Source organism: Tursiops truncatus, chromosome 3 (genome assembly GCF_011762595.2).
Source record: "Tursiops truncatus isolate mTurTru1 chromosome 3, mTurTru1.mat.Y, whole genome shotgun sequence".
NCBI classification, from domain to species: domain Eukaryota; kingdom Metazoa; phylum Chordata; class Mammalia; order Artiodactyla; family Delphinidae; genus Tursiops; species Tursiops truncatus.
Genome location: NC_047036.1, coordinates 126,775,728 through 126,792,868, shown reverse-complemented (window position 1 = coordinate 126,792,868; position 17,141 = coordinate 126,775,728). Strand labels below are relative to the sequence as shown.

General features: G+C 52.0%; 1 protein-coding gene across 2 annotated transcripts in view; it reads left to right on the top strand.

Moving 5' to 3' along the window:
• The window catches only part of ANXA6 (annexin A6), a 52,205-nt gene that overhangs the window by 15,712 nt on the left and 19,352 nt on the right, over positions 1-17,141 (top strand). For both annotated transcript variants that reach the window (XM_033853489.2, XM_033853488.2), the window contains exons 4-18: positions 146-240; positions 1,088-1,201; positions 2,171-2,261; positions 3,185-3,264; positions 5,254-5,310; positions 6,127-6,220; positions 6,650-6,745; positions 7,375-7,433; positions 8,699-8,821; positions 10,280-10,338; positions 11,749-11,827; positions 13,537-13,618; positions 14,875-14,969; positions 15,536-15,649; positions 16,993-17,083. In XM_033853489.2, the coding sequence (XP_033709380.1) occupies positions 146-240; positions 1,088-1,201; positions 2,171-2,261; positions 3,185-3,264; positions 5,254-5,310; positions 6,127-6,220; positions 6,650-6,745; positions 7,375-7,433; positions 8,699-8,821; positions 10,280-10,338; positions 11,749-11,827; positions 13,537-13,618; positions 14,875-14,969; positions 15,536-15,649; positions 16,993-17,083 (1,329 nt within the window). The remainder of the gene's footprint in view (positions 1-145; positions 241-1,087; positions 1,202-2,170; positions 2,262-3,184; positions 3,265-5,253; positions 5,311-6,126; positions 6,221-6,649; positions 6,746-7,374; positions 7,434-8,698; positions 8,822-10,279; positions 10,339-11,748; positions 11,828-13,536; positions 13,619-14,874; positions 14,970-15,535; positions 15,650-16,992; positions 17,084-17,141) is intronic.

Below are 17,141 nucleotides of genomic sequence, written 5' to 3'. Positions count from 1 at the left end.
CTTGTCAGGTCCCCATAGATTCCCCCCTCCAATGTCACTGCCTCACGTGAGCAGAAGGCTGATGCTGAGGACTTGCAGGGAACAGCCCTGGTGGGCTTCCTGGAGGCAGGTTGGGGTAGGGTGACGGGTGCCTCCCCTCTTCTAGGCAGTGACAAGGAGGCCATACTGGAGCTGATTACTTCCCGGAGCAACAGGCAGAGGCAGGAGATCTGCCAGAACTACAAGTCCCTCTATGGCAAGGTAACCATGGCAACCAGAGGGCGGGTGGGATGGGGGTGGTGGTGAATGATTTCATTCACCTGTGTGTTCAGGGCCTTTTCTGAGTATTTTACTCCAGGTCAGCCTCTGTGCTGGCACTTCCACCCTCCTTTTTTCTTTTTCTTTTTTTTTTGGCTGTGTTGGGTCTTTGTTGCTGTGCGCGGGCTACTCTTCATCGCGGTGCGTGGGCGTCTCATTGCAGTGGCTTCTCGTTGCGGAGCAAGGGCTTAGGTAGTTGCGGGCGCGTGGGCTCAGTAGTTGTGGCGCACGGGCTCTAGAGCGCAGGCTCAGTAGTTGTGGCGCTTAGTTGCTCCGTGGCAGGTGGGATCTTCCTGGACCAGGGATCAAACTTGTGTCCCCTGCATTGGCAGGCGGATTCTCAACCACTGCGCCACCAGGGAAGTCCCCTCCTTTTTTCTTCTCTCAGGCAGGGGCCATTCTGCCACGGGAACATCTAGAGCACCTGCTTCACGCTGGGCACTGCGTTAGGGGTTAGGGCTACACAGGTGAATAAGACCTGAGGGTGTTAACCCTATGGACTCACGGACCGTGGGAGAGACACACAGGGAACAAATAAACACAGACAACGGGGGGAAGAGGCACAGTGCTGTGGACTTGAATCCTGCCACTTGCTAGCTGCATGCCTCTGGGGAGGTTACCTGATGTCTCTAAACCCATTTCTGAAGGCTGATGATAGTACGTACCTCCACGAATGAGGATTAAGTGAGATTACTTAGTCCAGTGCCTGTACAGAGTAAGTGCTCATTAAATGTAAATCTTATCATTATAACTGCTCTTCTACCTCCTCCTCCCTCTGCCCCGCAACCAGGACCTCATTGCAGACTTGAAGTACGAGCTGACAGGGAAGTTTGAACGACTGATTGTGGGTCTCATGAGGCCACCTGCCTATAGTGATGCCAAAGAAATTAAAGACGCCATCTCGGTATGCAGCGTGGGTCTGCGCATGTGTGAGGGTTGGGGGCGTGGTTAATGGGAGATTCCAACCTCTCCAGCAAGTGTTCAGTGAGCCCTGCACCCACCCCGCGTGTGTGCGCCGCTTGGAGGCAGCTTGCCCAAATCCTATCCCAGAGGGGCGCCACGGTCTCTTCCAGGTGGACAGAGGTGGGACAGGTGTCGGTGTGAGGCCCACCCTGTGAAATGGGGCCCTTGGCCCACACGCCCACCCCAACAGCTTACAGTCCCGAGGAAGCAGGACACAGGGAAGCGGAGACAGATTGTGTCCAACACCCAAAGGGCAAGGGCATGTTAAAGGAGGTCATGAGGACAGGCCCTGGGCTCGGGGTGGCTGGAGAGGGCGTCACAGAAGGTGAGAGGATCGAGCTGGGCCCAGAGCCTGGAGAGGATTTGGTTTGATCAGAGTGGGCTGGAGAGGAAAGGACAGGAGCGGCTGAGGAGGTGTGTTCAGGATCTGAGGGGCAGCCCAGGCTAGTGGAGGTAGAAAGTCGCTCCCCACCAAGCGGCGGGAGACTAAATGCCCTCGAGTGTACTTAGCACTTTACAGTTTATAAAGTGCTATGATCTTTGCCTCAGATGAGCTAGTAAACATGAATTTGTTTCTAACTGATAAACGTAGCCATGTAAGAGGTTATCACCTTCTCATTCTTCCTGTGAGTTCAGTAGAGCAACTAGTATCATCTCCATTTTATAGATGAGAAAAGAGAGGTGCAGAAAGATAGAGTTTTTTTAATGAGCAGTCACAAAACAAGCTTCAGGCAGAGGTGGCGCCAGAACTCCGTCTCAGGGCAGCAGCTCCAGCCTGGTGCCTAAGAGCTGTGTTAGGGGCACCCTGAGTGCTGCGGGTTTCCTTGCTCTGACCACCCCAGGTTCCCATCTCGGGGCTGGTGGCCTCCCATCCCAACCCTTGACTCACATGCCCCTTCCCCTCTCCCAGGGCATTGGTACCGATGAGAAGTGCCTCATTGAGATCTTGGCTTCGCGGACCAACGAGCAGATCCACCAGCTGGTGGCAGCGTACAAAGATGGTGAGAAGAGCGGGAGGGGCCATTCAGGGTTTTTCAGATGCATAATGAAGGTGATCACAAGAGTAGGGACCCTACGACTCTACCCATTCACCTTTTTTTTCTCCTTCCCTCTGTTCTGTCCATCCATCCAATAAGTACCTGCTCCGTGCTGGGCAGTGTGCTAGGTTCTCAGGATATGGCGGTGGGCATCCGTATAGTTCCTGCCTGAGAGCTTATAGATTCACGAGGTAGTGAGGGATACAGATAATAAACAAGTAAACAAATCAACATGACGGTGACTTGTTGTGGTGAAGTGTCATGAAAGAAACAAACAGAGAACAAGCATCCGACTTTAACTGGGGAGGACGTGCTTCAGACAGGTGGTCAGGGAAGCCTGTCTTGGGAGGAAATGAGAAGGATCCAGTTGTACACAGAGTGGGGAAGAAGACCCAGGAGAGGGAATGGGAAGACCAAAGGCCCTTGAGCGGAATAAGCCTGGTATCCAGTGCGAGCCTAGAGCCTAGGGCAGGACCGGATTACACAGGGCCGTGTAGGCCAAGAGAGAGAGACAGTGTTTATTCCAAGCCCAGTGGGAAACAGGCGCCCACGATGAATGTGGGCTTTAAGACAGTCACCCATGTTGCTGTGGATTGGAGAAGCAGAGAGAACAGTCAGAAGGCCGTAGCCACTCTCCAGGTGAGCGACGACGGTGTCTGGGGTAGGACAGCGCAGGTAGGGATAGAGAGACGTGGGCAGATTCCATCTCATCACATCATGGGTCAGTACAGAGAACTGTGAAAATACACCCCGGGTCTTGCCATGGCTGTCACGGAGACTGGGATTTGTAACAAATATCTGATCATTTTAGGGGCAGCAGGGACTTTTATCCTGGTTTCCTGGGGTGTCCTGGGGATGGAACTAGAGCTTGTGTTCCTTCCCCGCAGCCTACGAGCGAGACCTGGAGGCTGACGTCATTGGGGACACCTCTGGTCACTTCCAGAAGATGCTCGTGGTCCTGCTGCAGGTTGGTCCACCTTGGGGCCCTCCCCGAGCTCTCTGCCAGGGTGCAGGGGGCTGTGAGCACCTTCTCCCTGTTTTCCCAAACAGGATGGCCCGTGAGGGCCTCCTTGGTGGTTCTTCACATGTAAAGTTCTCCTTGGTGTTTTGTGGCCTCCCCCCTCCCTCTGCCCATCTTATCCTCAAACTTGAGATGGTTTCTCTCTGGCTCATCTGGGTGTGGAATCTGAGCGTCCAGGGTCTATTCTGTCCCCCGTGGCTTGCACAGGCAGGTGACCTGCATTTCTTTTCACATACCCTGTCTCTCTTGTGCTCCTGTGTCCTCCTTCCTCTCTCCGCACGTACCCCTTCCCCCTCCTCTCCAGCCTCGCTCCTGCCAAGGCTTCCCCAGCCGCTGCACCTACCTGAGCTCACCAGCAGGGGCGCCAGCGGGGTCATAGCATCTCTGGAGCTGCCTGCGTGGCATTCCCCCATAGCCAAGCCCTGCTACTCCCTCCCACCCACGGATGACATAAAAAAGAGCGTAAAGATGCTGCACACTGGTGTCCGTGGCTGAGTTCTGCCTGCCCAAGTTGGGTTTCTTCCTTTGTTCATTTCCCCCCACATACGTTTTTTTTAAAAAAACACTTTGAGTTAGTTGCTAACATTTAAAACTAGGGAGATTTTGGTCCAAAACCAGATCTCTAGATTCTTTTGAATAATCGAAAGCTCTGGCAACAGCAGGCCTGCATTCTGCACGACTGCAGTGGCTGGAGTACACATCCCACCCTGCTGCTTCTCCTCTCCCTGCTCAGCCCCTTGGGAACAGGCATTGAGGTATCTCAAGTCCAGCTCCAAGGACCAAACTTTTAGGAAGGTTTATATATAAAGCCACCTCTTTGTTTCTTTCATTGCCCTCCCTCCCCTCATCTTACAGCAGCTGCTCCCAGTTCTTTTCCTCTTGTTACCATAACTATCCTCATTCGGTATTAAGCAGCTGCGGAATTATCAGGAGATGCTCTTCAAGAGTGGGAAAGCGTGGCCTTTGCCCCCATTTTCAAAGCTCATGTTCCAGACAGGAGCGTGCCAGCCTGTATCTTGGAGTCAAAGGTGTGGCCTCCTCCATATCTAACATCTAGCAGGCGGTTACATGGCACGGATTGTAAGCGTACCGGCTCTGTCTCCTTAGTCTCGCTCGCAAAGAGAACCAGGGGGTTTGAGATCGTGAAATGCACAGTTCAGGGGGAACAGGAGATCAGCATAGGCTTGACCTCTGCCCACATAACTGGGAGCCCGGTATGGCTGGCCCCTGGCCCCTATGAGTATCCCCCTCTGTCTGATGGGGCGTAGGGCGTAGGTGGAGTGACAGGAACACAAATAGGATCTGGTGCCTTCACAGCTTGTGAGCTCAGATCTCAGGCCCCCAGTCTCAAATCCTCATTGGTGAATTCCTTGGCTTAAGATATGGGAGCCCCTAACAGAATGCAAATATGCAGACTTTTGACCCCTGTGATGTTGTTGGATGGCCTCGTGGGCCATGCCAGGACTTGCGGCAGGAGTCCTATCCTCAGAGATGTTCTCAGTACAAGGCTTCCTCTGGGGTGGAGGCACCTAGGAAGACCTTGGTTATTCTCAGGACTCCTCTGTTTGGTCCAAGCTCCAAGGATGAGGGAGAAGCCAGTGGGAGGGGCCCTATGATTTGCTGCAAAATAGATGCCGTGGTCTTTTTTTTTTCTTTTTCTTTTTTTTTGGCTGCACTGCGTGGCATATGGGATTTTAGTTCCGCAACTGGGAATTGAACCCGGGCCCTCAGCAGTGAGAGCTCGGATCATAACCACTGGACCGCCCAGGGAATTCCCAGGTGCTGTGGTCTTGATCCAGTGGCTGCTATCAGTCTCTTCTCCTGGACACTCTGGGCCACCACGGTTTTCCCAGTCCTCCCTGTCTCTACCACTGGCATCCAGGCTTTGTCTTGGCTCTGGTATCTGAACCACGTGTTCCTTGTCTTTCTGCCCAGGGAACCAGGGAGGAGGATGATGTAGTGAGCGAGGACCTGGTGCAGCAGGACGTCCAGGTAAATCAGCACCAGTGGAGGTCCCCGGGCACAGCGAGGCAGCCCTGAGAGAGGGGAGAGGTTGGGCATGCAGGGAAGGGCTGGAGGCAGAGTAATTTGCATCAGATGCCAGAAATAACTGACTCACAGCCATCATTTATACAGTGCTTTGTTGAAGAAAGGACTTAAGTTAGCTTTCAAAGGTACACAGTATGTAAAGTTGGTGAGATGTATTTTGGAGCTTTTCATCATTTGTTCCTTTATTCATTCAGTTAATTAATATTTATTGAACACTTACTATGTGCCAGGCATTCTGCCAAGCATTGGGGAATCCTAAATGAACAAAGTTGGACAGTACTGGGGAGACAGGCATATATTAATCACACAAACACCCTCCCTGTGGATATACCATACATTCCAGGTGTTTTGAGCCCCCACTATGTGCCAGTAACACTGCAGCAGTAGATACAGAGAATGTAAGACATAATTCCTGTTCTTGAGGAGCCCATGTCATAGTGGGAAGCAAGGCATATAACTATTATAATATACACTAGATCAAAGCTATAAAGAAACAGGAAGCCTAGAAGAGAGAGGGAAGGAAAGAGAACTCTGCCTAGGGACATCAGGAAGTGCTCTGAGAACAAATGGGACATTTAATCTGGGCCCTGAAGTTTGAGTAGGAGTTTCCCCAGAAAGAAAGGGAGAATATGCAAATGTCCTGAGGCTACCAATTAATGGCATGTTCAGGGATCTGGCAGCAGTTCTGAGTGGCTTGGCTGGTGAGTTCTGTCTCCTGCGGTTTCCTCTTTTAGTTAAGTCTCACCTCTTCCCCTTCAGGACCTGTATGAGGCAGGGGAACTGAAATGGGGAACAGATGAAGCCCAGTTCATTTACATTTTGGGAAATCGTAGCAAGCAGCACCTTCGGTTGGGTAAGCGCCAGAGAAGACCTACCGCTGCCCCCTTCGAGTTATGCCAAGAGTCCCTTTCTCGTTTCCTTTTCTGCTAAGGGAGCATGATAGCTGCCCCATCCACAACCCAAACACTAGTCTTGATTTTATTAGTTGGTGGTTTGTATAGGCCCTCATGAGAGGCCTTAACAGGATGTTCAGCCCCTCCATCTCAGTACCAGTCCTGTCTTCATGTTGGAGCAGGAGGTGTACACAGTCCCTCACAGCAGACGCAGCGAGGCTGCATGGTGGCCGGTGATGTGCACGACCTCCCTGACCCCTCCCTAGGTGCCGGCCCTACCTTCATGGTGGCACTCTGGTCCTGGCCACTATGCCTCCCCTTCTGAAGTCCCCATTCCTTCCAGTGTTATGGGGGTACTCTTGACACCCCTTTCTGTCTGTCGGACTCAGTGTTTGATGAGTATCTGAAGACCACGGGGAAGTCGATCGAAGCCAGCATCCGAGGGGAGCTGTCCGGGGACTTTGAGAAGCTGATGCTTGCTGTGGGTACGTCCTGACATTGCATTCCTGGGGCCTTTGAGGGATTCAGGGATTCTGACACAGGAACGGGGAATTGTATGGTATGGAGGTGGGAAGGAGAAAACCAGATTGTCTGTTTGCAAGCCAGATATTTCAAGAGTCAGTATGTCTGAGCCTGGGGTAGGTTGTGTGTATGTGTTTCTTGGGGGAGAGCTACGGCCCAGCCCTCATCTTGCCCAGAGCTATCCCCCACCAACCCTATTTAAAGTAGTCAGGTTCTAGCCCGCTCTGCCAGCAAGATCCAGAGGTTCAGCTGGTACCTTTCTGTTGAGGAACTACCTTTCCCAGCCCCATCCCAGATGCTTCCCCACCTGACCCGGTTCCCTGTGAAACCCCGAAGGACTAGAAAGTGGAAGGGGGTCCTTGCAGTACACTCCCCACATCACAACAGGCCCATTTTCTGATTTCTCTGTCCCCTGGGTTTGTGATAAAAGCGGTGGGTCTGGGGTGCTCTAGGACTGCGGCTTTTCAGGAACCAGGTTCTTCCCAGGTTTGAACTTGGTGACCCCCAAGGAACGGAAACAAAAAAGGGCTCGGGCCACCCCTTCGTCCTTCCGAGGCAGCCAGAGTAACTACCTCTTCCTCCCTCTTCCCAGTGAAGTGCGTCCGGAGCACCCCAGAGTATTTTGCTGAAAGGCTCTTCAAGGCCATGAAGGTGCGTGGTGGGGTTGATGTGAATGAGGTAGGGGGATGGGGGCTCTGCACGCCTCCACAGGACTGTTGGGAGTCTGACAAATCCTTGGGGTCCACCGGCCAAAGCGAGTGTTCAAGGCGTTGACCACAGGACAGCGTGATGCCACTTGGTCCCAGGTGAGCTCCAGAGCCTGGAGTGCTGCCTGGTCACACACCTGTCCACCCAATACCTGCCCTGTCCTCATGATTGATCAGAGGGTGCAGTGACAGCCTGCACCCGATCCAGCTAACCGGCTGGGTTGGAAGCCCATGCTTTTTTTTTTTTTTTTTTTTTAATTTTTATTGGAGTATAGTTGATTTACACTGTTGTGTTAGTTTCAGGTGGACAGCAAAGTGAATCTGTTATACATACACATACATCTGCTCTTTTTTAGCTTCTTTTCCCATATAGGCCATTACAGGGTATTGAGTAGAGTTCCCTGTGCTATACAGTAGGTCCTTATTAGTTATCTATTTTATACATAGTAGTGTGTATGTGTCAATCCCAATCGGAAACCCATGCTTTTTTAAATACTATTAAACAGAATGTTTATATACAATGTACGTAAATAAGTGAAAAACAGTTTGGCATTTTCTGCCAAGATTCGTGATGTTCATCCCTGATACCCAGGTACTGAGGGTAGTGCTTCCCAGGGCTTTACACACATGACACACAGAAAGTGGTGATATTCCCACAGTGCGCCAGGCTGAATGAATCATTTGTTGCCAGAGGCCATAGGCCCAAAGTCCCTGCATGGCCATCCCACAAGGACAAGTGGCCTGTAGCCCATCCTCTGTCTTCCAGCGCCAGAGTGAGCTGGACAGCTGGGCCCCGCAGAGACGTTTGCCTGTATGATGTGTTCATAAGAACGTTCATAGCAGTGTTGTCCATATTATGAAAGAACTAGAAACAACCCAGTGTCCATCAGGAACATCATAGACAAATAAATGCATAGGGGTGTATTTACAGAGTCCCAAAATGTGCAAACCTAAACCACGTATTGCTTAGAGTTACAAAGTTAGGTAAAATTATGAGGGTATCAAGGATGGGAATGACATGAGGTGGGGGAGGAAGGAGATAAAAGCAGGAGGGACACACAGGGAGCTTTGGAGGGATTGGCAATTTGCTGCTTTCGTTCTTAACTTTAACATTTGATCTCAAAAAGTTGTATTTTCAGTTGAGTTGGGGGCTGTCAGCACTCCAGCCCCCTCTCAACTCCCCGTCCCCCAAACCTGCTTGTCTTGCAGGGGCTGGGGACTCGGGACAACACCCTGATCCGCATCATGGTCTCCCGCAGTGAGCTGGACATTCTCGACATCCGGGAGATATTCCGGACGAAATATGAAAAGTCCCTGTACAGCATGATCAAGGTGAGGTGCTCACGGGGGTACAGAGAGGGCTGAGGAGCTCTCCCAAGAGAAAAGGCACTGTCCTGGAAAGTTGGGCATCTCATGGGGATTCCAGGAGCCTCAGCCTGTGGCACCTTCAGGAAATTTAAGGCAGCTCAGCAGAGGAGTAAGTGTCCAGGGTGCTTGTAAGACCTGAGGCACCTCTTTAGAGGAAGGCAGGGCGGGGCCATGAAGAGCATGAAGTTGAATCCAGGTTGAGGGCTACATCCCTAGGGCAGTGAGAGGTCAGCCTCCTCCTGAAGGCAGCAGGAGGCACTGAAGAGCACAAAGGAGGGTTTATTTGGGACCTGTTGGCCCTGGGCCGGGCAATGACTCTGGGCTGTCCAGCCCACGAGACTGGAGACAGGAGACAGATGCAGAGCTGGTTGAGTTCTCCTTGTTTCAGGTGAGTGGGATAAAGCTTTCTGAGTTCAAGCTGAGCTCCCCAAAGTGTGTTTCTTTTTTTTTTCTTTATAAATTTATTTATTGATTTACGGATTTTTGGTTGCGTTGGGTCTTTGTTGCTGCTCGTGGGCTTTCTCTAGTTGCGGCGAGCGGGGCCTACTCTTCGTTGCGGTGCTCGGGCTTCTCATTGCGGTGGCTTCTCTTGTTGCGGAGCACGGGCTCTAGGCACACGGGCTTCAGTAGTTGTGGCTCACGGGCCCTAGAGCACAGGCTCAGTAGTTGTGGCACATGGGCTCAGTTGCTCCGCAGTATGTGGGGTCTTCCCGGACCAGGGATCGAACCCGTGTCCCCCGTATTGGCAGGCGGATTCTTAACCACTGCGCCACCAGGGAAGCCCCCCAAAGTGTATTTCTAAATAGGAATTGTATAGGCATTGTGTGCAAAAATGTCCCATGGAAAACGTTTGGGAAAAAGTAGAATAAGCAAAGATAAGTCAGCTTCTTTACCTCAGCACTTCTCACAGCCTTCACTTTAGTATGTCCATTACGAGGCTCCAAGAGGGATGTGGAATGTGCCGTGTCTATCAACTGTACATTTGTTTGTTTGGTTTCGGCACTCCCAATGTTTTTGCTCAGGGAGCCCTATCTTATCGACTATTTCATGTGGGAGAGCACGGCTGGGGCTTATCTGGTGGCAGGGGTGTGCTGAGGCCAGCTGTCTGGGGAAGGCATCTTTTCTTAATTCCACGTTCAGTAAAGGCATATCGGTAGCTTGGAATTGTCCATTGGAGGTATTTACACCATGGAAATTGGCAAATGCTACAAATCAGGGCTTTTTTTTCTTTTTTTCCCAGAGAGCCAGTTGTTACTACTTACCAGTACACCACTTTTTGGTCTCAGCCACCTCCAGACAGGAGGAGAGTCAGGGCTGCTGTGAATACGTGGACAGCCTCCCCCTGTTTGGGGGAGAACCTCCCCTCCTTGTCTGAGAGGATCCCAGGGCTGAGTGAGAGGTAACCTTTCTCTTTCTCCCCAGAACGACACCTCTGGCGAGTACAAGAAGACTCTGCTGAAGCTGTGTGGGGGAGATGATGAGTAAGTGACCTCCTGGCCGAGGGCTGGAGGGCGTGGCCTCGGGCGTGGCCGCAGTCGTGGCCGGTCAGGATTCTCTTGGCCTCATCTGGATGGATGGGTGGATGGATGGATGGATGATGGATTGGATGGGCTTGGGGATTCCCCAAAGGTCAGAGCACCACACAGGTGAAAGTCTGCGTGTCCACGTATGTGCACATGAGTGTGGTCTCCCATACATGGAGACGTCTACTCCTGTGAACTTGGAAATCAGCCTGGGGGTGTGGACCAGGAATCAGAATATGAGGGTCTAGGCCCTGCTACTTTCTTCACAGGTGCTTCTCGGTTTCATCATCTGTTAAATGGAAAAAAATACAGATGCCTGCTCTGACTCCTTGTTTATTCAGCATCTCTATTAAGTACTCTCCATGTGCAGGCATTGAGGGGAAGCACAGTGATGATGCCTCCGGCCTAGAAAAGCATACAGACCAGGGTGTACGTACATGATGGGGAAGTATACGAGCCTCTGAGAGCCCTCAGAGGGTGCACTATGCCAGACAGGGCGGGGAAGCTCCTGGAGACAATGAGGCTGAGATGCAAGGAGGAAGGTGAAGAGGTGAAGACAGGGCCTGGAGGGAGAGTGTTTGGGGTGGAGAGAGGGCCTAGAGAGGAGAAGGCACAGCCTGGTTCATTTATGTAGCTGAGGTCACACTTCTGTAGCATGCTGGGGAGAGATGAGGCTGAGAGGTGGGCAGGGTCTGGGGCCTCTTCCTGGCACACGAACCTCACCTAAGGGTAGCAGAGAACCAGCCATCGGAGGCGTTAAATTGGGGCGTGACTTGACCAGATTTGGGTGCTAGGAAAGGAGCTACAGGTACTCTGATTTCCCTTCTCTGGGGCTTCTAATGATCCAGTTAAGTAGGGAATACGAGAGCCTCCCGTTTACCTTTGTTAAGCGCCTTAGGGGCTGATTCAGTTCAGCAGATATTTACCTGGCAACTAATAAACCGGGGTGCTTGGCAGAAGGAGAGGTAGAGATGGCGTGGCCCTAAGCTGGTCATGGACGTGTCTGAGAGGGGAGACTTGGATAGAAGTCACTCAGATTATAAAGAGGAAAGGGGAGGTTGAGGGACTAGAGAAATCATCTCCTGCGTGGGGCCTGGTGCCAGGAAGGCTGCTGCTCAGAGCCAGCATGGTGGGGGGGGGGGTCGCCAGAGAGGGTAGAAGGTTCTCAGAGGTGGAGGGAGGGCTATGGTGAATGGGTGAGGCCCAGGCTGCAGAGAAGGGAAAGCCAGATGGATTTACTTAAAGTGTGTGTGCATGAGTGTGTGTGTGTGTGTGTGTGTGTGTGCGCGCGTGCGTGCTTGCGTTGTGTGTGAGTGTTGCCCACGATGACCTTCCCTCCTGTCCTCTCCCTAACACCCTCCGTTCCAGTGCTGCTGGCAAGTTCTTCCCGGAGGCAGCGCAGGTGGCCTATCAGATGTGGGAACTTAGTGCAGTGGCCCGAGTAGAGGTCAGACCCTCCCCCCACCCCGCCTGCTTGACCTCTTGACCACAGTTTCCACTCTTCTGCTCGCACCTTCCTGCTGCTCTGGTTGGCACCCAGCTGCCCCCTGGTGGCCAACCTGAGACATTGAGTCTCACGTCTTGAAGCTTCCTGTTCTCCGCGGAGTGATGGATGGGTGGGTGGGCACTCTGGTGTTGGCACCTGATTCCTGCGTTCACCTCTCACATGCTGGGGGGTGTTCTGCCCCACTAACTACTAACAGACCTTGCCAAATGGAGACCTGGTTGGTTCAGTAGCGGGGCCTGTCCCATCCTAGGTCCGACAGTTGGGTTTTGGAGGCATGAAAACTGAGAACAGCTGGGCACCCCTGGGTGCACTGGGGGATTCTTGGTCATCCTGACCATCCTCAGACCCAGGGTCCACACAGGGCAAGAAGGAAAGCTTTCACAGAAGTACTCAGGGCAAACGCATCCAGGGACTGGTAGCCCTTGGCCCCTACGAAAATATTTGGAACCTAGGACTCTATTACTCACTCGCTAGCTACCTTTGGCGGGTCCCCACCTCTCTCTGTCTCCATCTCTCAGACGAGGCTGTTCGACATGGCAGTCTGGATGCCCTCCAAGGGCTCTTGTGCTCTGATGTTATAGGACGGCGTTTCCCCAATCATAAGGCAAGAGCTGTCATTGCAGATGATGTTAAGTCATATGAGAAATGAATTGCGTTTTTCTTCTGGGGAGGGGGACCTCCATGGCATTAAATAACCCTGAGTCCACATAGTGAGAAAGCTGCCCCACTTCACTTTCATCGACCTTATTGTTAACGTCAAAGAAGGAGTCTCAGTTTGGTGCCACGGCTTTGCCATAGTCGCTAATTTCCCCTTTTCACAAAGAGCTGAGAGAGCTAGCTTCAGGTTCACAGCTGCTGGCAAGCAACGGTGTCTTGTTAAATTAGGTGGTATTTGAAAACATGTGTTTTGTTTTTATGACATGTATTTTCATGGGTTATTATCAGTTTATGGCACATGACACCAACTTTCTATTCATGATAGTGATATAAAATTATTTTCATTCATTAATTCATTGAGCAAATTTTTTTTGAGAGCTTACCCCTGTGTCAGGCACTGCTGCAGGCTCTTGGGGTATATCAAAGAACGAAATGGACCAAAATCCTTGCCCTTTAGGCATATTTAAATACCCTTCAAAATGAATGCATTTAAATGAAACAGAAAAGAAGCTGAATTAAGTTAAAATATTAAGAAATAACATAGGGTGTACACAAATATAGAAAACATTATGAAGTCATTCAGGAGTGACTGAAATTTGGGCAACTCTGTTCTGGTATTTCAGAACATTTCAGTTGCCTTTTCAGGGAGAGTGTTTCTCTAAGAGGCAAAAAGACCTTGGCAACAGGGCAGGGTTCCGAGGGACTGGGTTCCAGTGCAGCTGGGCCAGAGCTGACTCCTGGGGCAGGAGCCCGGCCTCTCTTCCCCTGACAGCACTTGACCTGCTCCCAGGCCTGGGTCTGTCGCTCTCCTCCCTCTCTCAGCTCTAGGGCAGGGGTCTGTCTGCTGTGCCTTCACCCCCGCCTCTTTCCCCCCAAGCTGCTTGGTTTGGGGCTCATGGGGAAAAAGCCTCCCCTCCCTCGCATGCTCCTTTCTTGGCCTGGCCCCCGGGGGGCCTCCAGGCACCTGCTGAGTCACTTTCTGCTTCTTGCAGGTGAAAGGAACTGTGCACCCAGCTGGTGACTTTAACCCTGACACAGATGCCAAAGCCCTGCGGAAAGCCATGAAGGGACTTGGTAAGGGGCACGTGAAAGGGACCAGGTTGGCCTCTGGAGCAGCAGGGGTGGCAAGTCTGGCAATGGGCCTGGCAGGGGCAAGAGCTGAGGCCTCAGACTGGGATCTGCAGGATGATGAGCCCTTTATTTGCTTTGAGTCTCCACCACCCTGGAGCCTCCAGCTCCCTAGGTCTAGGGAGGAGAGGAGTGAGGGCGTTTGTAAGGAACATTCCCAGAGACCAAGGTGCTCCCAGGCCCTGGTATAGAAAAAAGTACTAGGTGATAAGGCTGCGTTTTTGCTCTGGCTTTGCTGCGGACTCACTGTGTGACTTTGGGCAAGTCCCGTAACCCACCTGGGGGTCTCAGTATCTCCGTGCATAAAATAAGGGATGTGGACCCTGTAACCCAAGAGGCCATTTCTGGCGTGGGAACACCCCCTGCTGGTTGCCCACATCCAGGCCTCCGTTTGGCTTAGATGAGAAGAACCACCTGTGGGTGGGTGGCCTGTCCTCAGGAAGGCCAGCGGGGACAGCGCATCTGGGTTTGGCTTCCATTGCCCTTTCTCCCCCGTCTGTCTAACAGCACCTCCCAGGGGACCTTGGGCTAAGTCTTTTACCTTCTGGGCCTCATTTTCATTTGTCTCATGGGAATAATATCTACCAAGCATATCTAGGACTGTAAGATGACAGGGGTAAAAATGCTCTTGAAAGATAGAGTCCTTAATAAATAAACAAATAAATAAAGACAGAGTCCTGTGCCAGGTCTGAGGTTGATAGCATTGATCTGAGGGGCAGGAAATGGTACCCTGATGCCTTCCAGAGTCAACCTGCTGTGGTTAGAGGGACTTGGGGTCCAGCTTTCAGGGCGTTACAGAGAAAGGACGCAGGGTCCCCAAAAGGACTTAGGTTGTCAGGTTGGAAGGATCCCTTAGTAACCCCTCCAGCTCTTCGTGAAACAGAAGGGGAGGGGACTTGTCCAAGGGGATGGCCATTGCCAGAGCTGGGACTAGAACTCAGAAACCCTGGCTCTCCACCCAGTGCTCTCTGCTCCCCCAAGGGTCTTTGTTTCCTCAACTAGTGACACAGCAGAAAGAAGTGCAGAAGGAATCCAGGGGAAGTTAGTGTCTTGGGCCAGAAGCAAGGCTCCTGCAGGGACTTGGGGGCATAAGACTGCCTATCTTGGCCTCTACCCTGACAAAAGTGGATGGGGCCCATCACTGGGGGAGATGGGGGAGCTGGGCCAAGGCCTTCCTCTGAACTGTGGTTTTGGGGACTCAGGAACTGACGAGGACACCATCATTGACATCATCACGCACCGCAGCAACGCCCAGCGGCAGCAGATCCGCCAGACCTTCAAGTCTCACTTTGGCCGGGTAAGGGCCTCAGCCTGGGCCCTGGGCCCCGCGTCCACGCTCCTCCTTGGAGGGAGCTCGGCCTGTCACAGCCAGCTCTGCACCTGGGTCTTCATGGCAGTGGGACCCCCCGCTGTGGCCACGTGTTCTTGGAGTGTCTCCGGCACTGGATTTGGGCTGCCTGCACACACACCTCTCCCTCCCACTGCACCCCGGGTTCCTTGTGGTCAGGAACACGTGTGTGACTGGCTCCACTTAGAGCTTCGATCAGGGATATGAGTTGTGTTAGTGGCATGTAGTTTTGGCTGACCAGTTTCCCCAGGATGGAAATGGCACTGCCCCCTTTCCTCCTCTGTCTCCTGCCTCCAAGGAGAACAAGCAGGTCTTCCTCCAGCTTGGTTTTTTTCCCCCACCCTCTTTGGCTTCCTCAAAACAGTGAACCCAGTGTCAGCCAAGACAGACACAGGCTCCCACGATCCCTGCATCCACGTGGAGCCCCCGTCTCCTCCTTCCACGTCTCCTCCCTGTTCCAAGTCACATGTGGGCAAGTGCTGATGTTGGCGTGACCTTGGTTCTGCTCTCTGCAGGACTTGATGGCTGACCTGAAGTCTGAGCTCTCTGGAGACCTGGCGAGGCTGATTCTGGGGCTCATGATGCCACCGGCCCATTATGATGCCAAGCAGTTGAAGAAAGCCATGGAGGTAAGGTGTGGGCACCAAGGGAGTAGGGTCCAGTCTCTGTGGGTGACACAGGTACTCCTCCCAAGCCCAGGTGTGTTGGGTGTAACTCCTTGGTAGCGCCCCTCCCACACCTATCCTGGGCTCAGTGTCTTAGCTCAGTTCCCTGTCTCATCAACCCACAAAGGCAAGGCCTCTCTTTTGTCCCCATTTTACAGATGAGGAAGCTGAGGCTCAGAGCTTAAGTTACTTGGTTAAAGTCATAGCACTAGGAAGTAGCAGAGCTGGAATTTGCATCAAGTCTGTCTGATTCGAGTGCCTGACTTGACAACCACATGAAACCACTAGAGTTTTCGGCTCCTTAAGGATTAAGAGGAGAGCAGACATTCCCTGGGCAAAGCAAATTGAGATTATTGTCCTTTTAAAATTCCTGGACAAAAAAAGGAATGACTTAAAAACATGGAATTAGGAGAAGGATGGGGCTAGACCATGGATCTCAGAACACTCTGAGGGTAAGGCTGTCCTCATCACACACCGGCTTTTAATAAAGAGACTGTTGAAGCTTTCCTTCAGGTCAGAGAACCCAGAGACCAGTTGACCGCTGGGCAGTAACCTCCCAGGACAGAGACACGTCTTACCTTTTTTTATAGCCGTTGCCCCAGCAGTTTGCACAGTGTCTGGCACATAATGGGTGTTTAATAGATATTTGAATCCGTCAGTCAGCCAGTCTTGTCTGCCTCCCTTCCCTCCCCCAAGGTGGAGACCTTAGAATAATAGGTTCCTCAGCTGCCTCAGTCCATGTATCGTCCGTCAAATCCAGATGTAAACAAATGCACCTTGTTGTTTTCCTTAAAGCACGGAACTTGTTGTTTTCTTCTGACAAATATGTGTTCACCATGAAAGCTTGGGAAAACATACACAGAGCAAAAAAGAAGAAAATAAAAATCATCTGTGATCCCTCACCCACCCGGAGACCGCAATCACTGTTACACTGTGATGCATGTCCTCTGTCCTTTTTATGTACTTAGATATAAATATTTATATTCAGATATGTATGCATCTAAGCATTTTTATACACACACACACCCCCATATCCTGTATATTCTTTTCTTTTTAAAATTTTTGGTCCAAAGCACTTCTCATGGGAGGTTCTGGAAATCTTTACAAGCTAGTATGGTCCCTTGATTGTGCCAAGGTCTGGTCTGGGGGCCACATCTGAGGGTAAAAAGAAAATTAGGGAAGGCTTGGTCTGAGCGTTGACCTCCTGTGTGGTTTCTTGGAGCAGGGGTCTCTTTGACCTGGGCCCGTCGGGCCTCTGTACGGGGGTCGGGGCTGTGGTTCAGTTCCTCTTTGCCTTGACCTTCTAGGGAGCCGGCACAGACGAAAAGGTTCTCATCGAAATCCTGGCCACTCGGACCAACGCCGAAATCCGGGCCATCAATGAGGCCTATAAGGAGGGTGAGTGTGGGAGGCCTGGGGCCAGTGCCGCTGGGAGGTGTGGGCGGAAGAGCAGGTC